Source organism: Camelus bactrianus, chromosome 20 (assembly GCF_048773025.1).
Source record: "Camelus bactrianus isolate YW-2024 breed Bactrian camel chromosome 20, ASM4877302v1, whole genome shotgun sequence".
Classification (NCBI taxonomy): domain Eukaryota; kingdom Metazoa; phylum Chordata; class Mammalia; order Artiodactyla; family Camelidae; genus Camelus; species Camelus bactrianus.
This window is the reverse complement of record NC_133558.1, coordinates 8648840-8656881: the sequence shown is the minus strand read 5'-3', so window position 1 is coordinate 8656881 and position 8042 is coordinate 8648840. Positions and strand designations below refer to the sequence as shown.

General features: G+C 52.7%; 1 protein-coding gene and 1 long non-coding RNA gene across 2 annotated transcripts in view; one reads left to right on the top strand and one right to left on the bottom strand.

The window, feature by feature from the left end:
* Nucleotides 1-3965: 3965 nt before the first annotated feature.
* LOC123614064 (uncharacterized) lies at nt 3966-4825 on the bottom strand. Its single transcript, XR_006721538.2, has 2 exons — nt 4516-4825; nt 3966-4437 (listed from the first exon to the last, which is right to left on the bottom strand). It is a non-coding gene; the product is annotated as an uncharacterized LOC123614064 (long non-coding RNA).
* Nucleotides 4826-5068: 243 nt separating this feature from the next.
* GFOD1 (Gfo/Idh/MocA-like oxidoreductase domain containing 1) overlaps nt 5069-8042 on the top strand; it is a 91482-nt gene continuing 88508 nt past the window's right edge. The window contains exon 1 of the mRNA XM_010945705.3: nt 5069-6023. Coding sequence (XP_010944007.1) covers nt 5771-6023 — 253 coding nt within the window. The 5' untranslated portion in view covers nt 5069-5770. The remainder of the gene's footprint in view (nt 6024-8042) is intronic.

The window sequence follows — 8042 nt, the reverse complement described above, 5'->3', positions numbered from 1 at the left end:
CCTTACAGATCAGAGGCAGCTGGAGTGTGAGGGTCAGCCCTGTTAGGAGGCTGACCGGGGGAGAGATGATGATGGGCTATCCTGTCCCTGCCCCGTCCCCCCCCCCCCCCACAGCTGCACAGCAGGGCACCTCCTTCCTGGCCTGGAGGGCAGCTCCACTGAAGCCTTCCTCTGGGGATCATTGGCTTTTGTTAGCGGATGGGGAGAGAGACAAAGAGAAAGGCAAGTGTGCTTCCTTCTCCATCTTCCCGAGAGGGTCAGGGCAAAGCAGGGGCTGTGGTACCTAATGTAAGTTCAAGGTCAGCATGCTCAGTGGTTCCGCGCTATGATTTTGGAGTCAGTTGATTTTGGTCAGATGCCTGCCTTTATGACCATTCTCAAGCCAACTGCTTTTTTATGGAGCAGTTTCTTTATTTGTGATAGTGGGGATAATTGTACTTACCTAAAAAAATTCTGAGGCATAAGTGCATACAAAGCACTTTACTTATGTCTTCATGTGTGTAGCAAGCCCCCAATAAATGGTAGCTATTATTCATGACAAAAAAAGCCAGACTTGAAAGCATAATGATGAACGGATGGGTACTTTTCAAAACTCTACTGATGGAAACAAGTTCAGGAATCAATTTCAGCATGATGCGTTTCAGAGCTGTTTAGTAGATCTGCTCCAGACTCCTCAGAAGTCATAACTGTGCTAGCTTTTCAACTTGGCAAAGCTTTATTTCTACAAAGAGCAAAAGTATGTCATTCCACAAGTACTTGGATTTATAAGGATATTGGGTATTTATGGATACTCAGCTAAAAATAACCAAAGTCTGTTTCTACTATGTGTCAAAAAAAGCAAATTGAAATAGCAAGACTTTCTCTTTTATTCATCAAAATATTTCCAAAACTGAGGAAGCAAAATAAAAATTATTTACACGAGCTATGTAAGGATGGAGAGATTAAGGTAGAAGTCATCTTGTTTTCTGAAATTTCTGTAATATGTGTAAGTGACTATTATAATGAAAAATACTCTAAATTATCATGAAAACTAAAGTAACAGGAGAAAAACTTCTATTTTATCATCATCCTAGGGCTGTGAATAAAAAAAAGAATCCATTCTATTTTTATTTCTAAAAGAAGGTTTAGAATGTTCTTTTTGGATTCATGTGACAATTATGTGAAATGACATTAGACTGGGCCTAAAACCTTCACCCAAATGCAAATAGTAGAGGTTGGCAGCTAATCCATGGACTGGGGGGAAAGAAAACTCTAGGCTTATTTTCAGAACTGTTTCACAATGTCAAAATGTCAGGTTGTGTTGAGATTCAGGATCCAGGTTTAAGACGTTTTTACATGAAGAATAACCACCTGATGTGTCTGAGGGGACTGAGGATATAAGCACTATGGTTCAAAGGTCTGTGTGATCAGAAGCTCAGAATCGATGTGTCATCCTCCCCAGCTCAGTGCTGATCAAGCAGGACCTGCCGAGCTAGTGAGACACAAAGGCGCACCTCACCCAGCTTCTTGGCAAGCCCCAGGCTGGGAAGTCGCCCCAACTCCTCCTCACTCACCTCCTACGTCCAGTTGGCAACGAGGCCTGGGAGGCTTCATCCCCTTGCCACCACATAAAGCACCCTGTTTCAGCCCTCCTTCCTTCACTCTCGGGTTATGGCAGTGGTATCCTTGCAGGCCTGAGATGAGTGCAGTCTGTTCATGGTCTGCTTTCAGCCTTTCAGTGATTTCCCATCATGTCCGAGCCTCCTCCACACACTTTCCACCTCGGGTTAGCTTGTTTTTAGTCTCCCTGTGACTAGAATCTCCTCCCCTCTTCTAGCTAACTCCCACAAGTCTTTCAAAGTCGGGGTCCAGCCCACTTCTCTCTCTGCAAGTCTTCAAAGACTTCCCATTCCAATTTCAAAGCCTTTCTCCGCTCCCAAATCAGCCCCCGCAGGCCCCTACCTTGGCATGAGTCACGCTGTGCTGCCGTTGTAATTCAGGGCCCCAGTCAACAGGCCACCAGGAGCAAGGGCCTTGGGTGCTCAGCTGCACTTCTCCAGGGCCTAAGCCATCCTGGCACTTGGCACAGTTCTTGGGCATTTATAAATAATAACTCATACGATTCTCATGATAGTACATGGTTATTACAAGAATATATAAACATTCATCCAACAAATGTATATTAAATGTCCAGCAGGTGCCAGATACAATTTTAGGCTCAGGAATTCAGCAATGAACAAGACACAGAAACTTCTGATCTCAGTGAGTTTATCGTCTATTGAGGCAAATGGATGATAAAGAGATAAACAGGTCTCTAATATGAAGTGAGGCCGGGAGAGGAGCTAGAAAGAAAAATAAAGCCAGACGAAGGGGTGAAATGGGACAGAGACTCATTTTAGATAGGATGGTCAGGCAAGGCAACTTGAGGAGGGGACGTGTGAGGAGAGACCTGAGTAACGTGAGTGAGTGAGTCACATGCATACGTGTGGAGGGTGGGGGTGGGGGTGGGCAGAGGAAACAGCTAGTGCAAAGGCCCTGAGACAAGAACGGGCTCAGTCAGCATAGCGCACAGCGAGGAGGCCAGCATGCTGTGATGCAGGGTGTGGGGCGGAAAGTGGTAGGAGATGAGATGTACCAGGCAGAGGTGGGGTGGTTAGGTCAGGTACAGCTTTCCAGGCCATCCTGAGGACTTTGGAGTTTATTCACTGGTAGGTGTCAAGCCTGGTGGGACATGATCTGACTTATCTCTTAAAGGATCACTCTGGCTGCTGAGTGGTGAACACGGACTATGGGGAGCAAGAGTGGAAGCAGGTAGACAGTGAGGAGGAGATGCTGCCGCCTGGGGCTCCCCGACTGCAGCAGACAAGTCGTCAGACTGGATGGGTCGTGAAAGCAGAGCAGACAGCGTCTGCTGATGCAGGCTTTCGAGTGTATGAGACAGAGGAGTCCTGGATGGTTCCAAGATTTCTGGCCAGCTGGTGGGCCAGTGGCACCATTTGTTGAGGTGGGGAAAATTGAGGGAGAAGTGGTTTGGGAGGGTTAGAAATGAAGCATTCTGTGCTATACCCATAAATCTGAGTTGAGCTCCCTTTAAAAGAACACAGAATTTCCTCTGATTGGCTAGATGTTGCTGCCCTTGTACAATTATCTCTCACATCAAGAAATGATGTTGATAACAGACTCTCTCTCTCTCTCTCTCTCTATATATATATATATAAATAAACGTTTATGGAGAGCTTAGTATGTGCCAGACACCATTCTAAGGACTTTATAAAACTAACTCATAGAATCCCCCCAAATCCTTAGCGGTATATACCATTATTATTCTCATTTTAGGGGTGAAACTGGCCCAGAGAGGTGAAGTAATTTGCTTAAGATCCTCCAGCTAGTAAATAACACAGCCCAGAGTCAACCGCAGGTGCTCCAGCTCCGCTTCCAACCCCAACGCCCAGTCGCACATCTCCTGTTCCATGTGAATGGGGCCATCTTTGACACGTGACCCCGCCTCTGGGTACCGAGCCTTGAGTCTAACACCATTGCCCGCACCCCCGCCCCCGTGGGCGTTCCTGCCTCAGTGCTTACAAAACCTTTGCTCTAAAGAAGCCTGTCAGTATTGGTGGCTACGCCCCTTTTGTCTCAGTCACCCCAGCACTCAATGTCCTCGCTGCCTTTCCTCTAACACCCTGAGGTCAGCCTCCTCCCTGTATTGTTACACACAGGCTTTTTGGTTTCCTGCTCTCTCCAAGCGCCCCGCCTCACTGCCAGTTGTTACAAGTTGTTTTAAAAGCTTCTGAAGATCTCGCTTTTCACCCCTGTGTTCCAGCCGACCTTGTACCACATTGAGCTGAGTGCTGAAGACAAGAGACGAACACGACAGGGCGCCTGACCTCTCCAGAGACTTTGAACTAGAGGCTAGGTCCCATGCCTTTTAGGTTGCGTCCCCCCTCCCAGCACCAAGTGGCCGCAAAGCGGGCAATCAGTGAACATTCACTTATTTAGCAAATGTTTATTGAGTGCTCTTACTACAGGCCAGGTAGACAGAGTGATAGGAGCCCAGGATATGGCGGGAAACCGGACTGCGCAGGGTTCCCACGGGTCCAGAGAAGCGGGGCGACCCTCGTCCTGGCTCTGGCTCCTACGCGAGGACTCGGGAAGGGAGCAGAGGGTTGAGGTGGGGGCCGCGGGAAGTGGCGGCGAAGGAGCCAAGCTCGAGGCGAGAGGCTGGCGTTTCTTCTGACTAAGCGACCCCTAGTTTCGAAAACCGGACGCGACACACACACACACACACACACACAGGACGTGCCGCAGCCGCTTCGGGAACCCCTACCTCACTGCCGTCGCCTAGCACAGCAGCGTCTACGGGGGCGCCGGCCTCGCCGGGAAGCAGGGCTTATCCAGACAAGACGGCTGGACGGTGCTTGCGCGGCCGGCGGGTGGGGCGCACAATCGGAGCAGTTTCTCTTAGAAGGAGAGGGGAGAACTCAGCTCGTTGCCCGAACTCTGGAGCCTGGATTCCCATCCAGGCCTGTTGCTTACCTGCTGTGCGACCTTGCTCAAGTCCCTTCCCAGGACTCAGTTACATCATCGGTTAAATGGGTTTTCAATTAACTTAGGGTTGGTGCGAGAATTAAGAGAGAGAGAATGCCTGGAAAGCTTCCCTAGCTTGGTTCCCGGCCTGGAGGAAGCGCTCCCGGAGCGGAGGTGGTAATTACCCACTGCTCACACCTCGCCGCGTCCCTTGGCCTCCCACGGGCCGGGGCGCCCGCTGCTCTCTTCCGAGGCACCGACGACTAGCCTATTAGGGCGCGTCCTGCCTTGATAGATTTATTGGCTTGCTTAGGGCCGGGTTTGGAAAGAAGCGAGAAGGAGGTGGTGGAGGGCGAAGAAAGGGAAGACGCCAGCGGGAGGCGAGCGAGGCGGGGTTGGGGAGGAGCCCGGCGTGTTCCTGGGCCCCGGCGCAGCGCGCACCCGGAGCCCGCGGCGGCGGGGGCGGGGGCGGCGCGCGGCGGCCAATGGCGCGCGGCGCTGCGGCGGGGGCGGTGCAGGAACCCCCGGCCGCTGACAGCCAAACTCGCCAACTCCGCCCTCGCCCCCGCGGGATCCCGGAGCCCGAGCCGGCCTCGGGCTCAGGCCGCTCGAACTGCGCGGCGAGCGAACATGGCAGTAGAATGAGAAGGCCGGGCTCGGGTCGTGGCCTCCGCGCTGCAGCTCTAGCTCCTCGCCCAGCACCCTCGGAGCCGCATGCTTAGCTGGCCTCCTGGTGGCCGCTGGTTTATTTTATTCGGAGCGGCGGGCGGGGAGGAAAGGGGCCCCGCAGCCCCGCCGGTCCGGACTCTGGAAGCGTGTCGGGGCTCGTGCGTGCGACTCGCCGGCTGAGGAAACGACGCGAGGAAGAGCCGGTCCCGGTTGTGGCGGCTCGGGCGCGGGGATGAGCCAGCCATGGAGCGGCCTCGGCGGGGCGCACGCAGCCGGCCGGCGCTGCGGCGGGGGCGCCGCCTGAACCCGGGCTCCGCTGGGCTTCGGGGCCTCAGGCGCCAGTGGAGGGTCCCTGCCGCCGCCTCCGGGAAGGACAGGAGCCCCTCGTGGCGGACACTGCAGCAGTCACCGTACTGAGGCGCCCGAGCCTGCTCCGTCCGCAGCTCGGTGCGCTCTGGGCACCCGGGCGCCTTGCCCGGTGTACGGCGGCTGGCGCACCGCGGCGAGCTGGGCGCAGGACTGGCTAGAGGGGTGTGTGTGCGCGTGTTCGAGCGGAGATCCGAGCTAAAGCAGAGCCAGGCGGACCGGAGCAGCCATGCTTCCCGGGGTGGGCGTGTTCGGCACGAGCCTCACGGCCCGTGTCATCATCCCGCTGCTGAAAGACGAGGGCTTCGCGGTGAAGGCGCTGTGGGGCCGCACGCAGGAGGAAGCCGAGGAGCTGGCCAAGGAGATGAGCGTCCCCTTCTACACCAGCCGCATTGACGAGGTGCTGCTGCATCAGGACGTGGACTTGGTGTGCATCAACCTGCCGCCGCCCCTCACCAGGCAGATCGCTGTCAAGACCCTGGGTAAGTGACCCCTCCCCCACCTCCCCTCCAGCCTTCTTTCCTTTCCAGGTGCTTTTCCCGTCTCGCCCCCTCTTCATCTCAGCGGCTTACGTGGCATCTACGCCCACCCGGGGACCTGATAGCCCACACCCCACTTTCTCCTTCCTCATCCCTGGCCTTCCCCACACCTACGCTTCCCTCCTCCCTTATGGCACCACCTGAACGCGCTTCCCCACGTGTGTGGCGCGGTGGCTGTAGCAGGCGTGTGTTCCGGGGAAGCGGACCAGGCGGAGGAAATGCTGCGGAATAGGGAAGGACTGCTTGAGGGAGACAAAACTAAGTCCCCAGCTGTGTGTGATGCGCCGGGGTGTGTGTGTGCGTGCGCGCGCGCCTGCGACAGGCGAGTGCGCGCCTAGGAACGCCGGAATAAAGGGCCCCACACGTGTTTCGGGTTTTCTTGGGGGCGGTAGACTACCTGACTGTTAGCAGCTGTGGCGCCCTGCTAGGATAGTTTATTTCTTTCTGCTGTGAGTTAGTTTAGTGTGAGATTAGAGAGGTGACGGACAGCTGGAATTGTTTCCTTTTCGCTGAAAGCAAGGGTGGCGGGAATGATTGGATGGGGGGTGGGGTGGGGAGGGGATATATTAGGATTCGGAGGCGGTGGGGAGGTCATAGGTTGGTTCAAATTTATTTGAGAAAACCAGAGGGATTTAACTTTCGAGTGCGGCAGCTCAGGAATTATCTTCTGCGCATACTTGGAGTAATGGATCTTAAAATCTTAGGGGAGAGGCGCAGTAGTTCCAGAGGCATGGATGTTTGGTGTGCGAAAAAACCCCACGCTGCCAGTTTCACGTTAAACATGCAATAGTCCCTCCTTAATTCCCCGCAGCAGTTCCCAGGCCCGGTGTTGACAAGCAGGTGGGGATGAGCCCTTCAGCCTTCAGCGGCTGGTTTCCCCCAGGCAGACGGGACCATGTAAGAGCAAATCATCAGTCACTACCTTGCCCAGAGGAAAAAAGAAGTACATATTTGTCCATCAGCAGTTCTCACACGAACCAGGAAGGTGGCTCCCTCCTTACCATCCTGAGAAAATGTTATCGCCCACCTTTGAAAGTTGGAATTTTTGTTGGCGTTTGAAAGAACGTTTTATTTTTAAAACATGGTTTGGGTTTAGGGTAGGTGGCATGGACATACACTTCAATTCGATCTTCTGAGAGCTATGACCAGAATGTGTAACTCTTTCACCCTAGAAAACCATTTTTATCTCAAGCCATTCTCTTGTTGACTCAGATGGGACCTCTGGTAGGATTCCTAAGGAGGCTATCCAAGGCGGTCAGTTTTCACGTTAATTTTATTAAGCTTCTGATCTTTGTTGCCTGTTGTCTTTGGCCTTGAATTGAACGTCATTGGGTTCTGGCCAATATTTCTTTTCTGTTTGATCTAATGTATATGTTGGGTGGCTAACCTCTGGGCTTACAATGGGTCTGTGCATTTAAAATAGATTATAACCATCCTATAGCATAAATCTGTTAGGTCAGTTTGTAGAAAACAGGTCCATTTTGAGTCCTGTCTCTGTTGGAGAGCTTATAACTGATCACATCAGAAAGACCTTGTTGTAACATCGCTCCCCACACCACCCCAGCCCAGGGTAGTACAGTCTGCAGATCAGACCCGCAGAGCAGGTCTCCTGGAGGGTGGCAATTTGGGGAACAAGGATGTCCCTGTTTTCTGACCATCTCTGGTACTTTAGCCAGGAGAGCATTTGGGGGCTCTGGCTTTGAGAGAAGTGGCACAAGTTGTACATTTCTGGATACTTCTTCTGTTCTTACTTTCAGACATCCCTATGATTTTTCCTTGACAAGGCTAAGGTGGGTTACTTTTTCAAAACCAAGAGTAAGAGGCATGAGAAATAGACTTGGTTTAATAATCATAACTAAGGAGCAGGGGTTTGTTCATATTTTCAAGATAAGTCTTGGGCTTTTTTAAATTCCTGATTTCCCAGGTAATTCGAGGTAGTCTGTGGTTATAGGAAATGTGGAG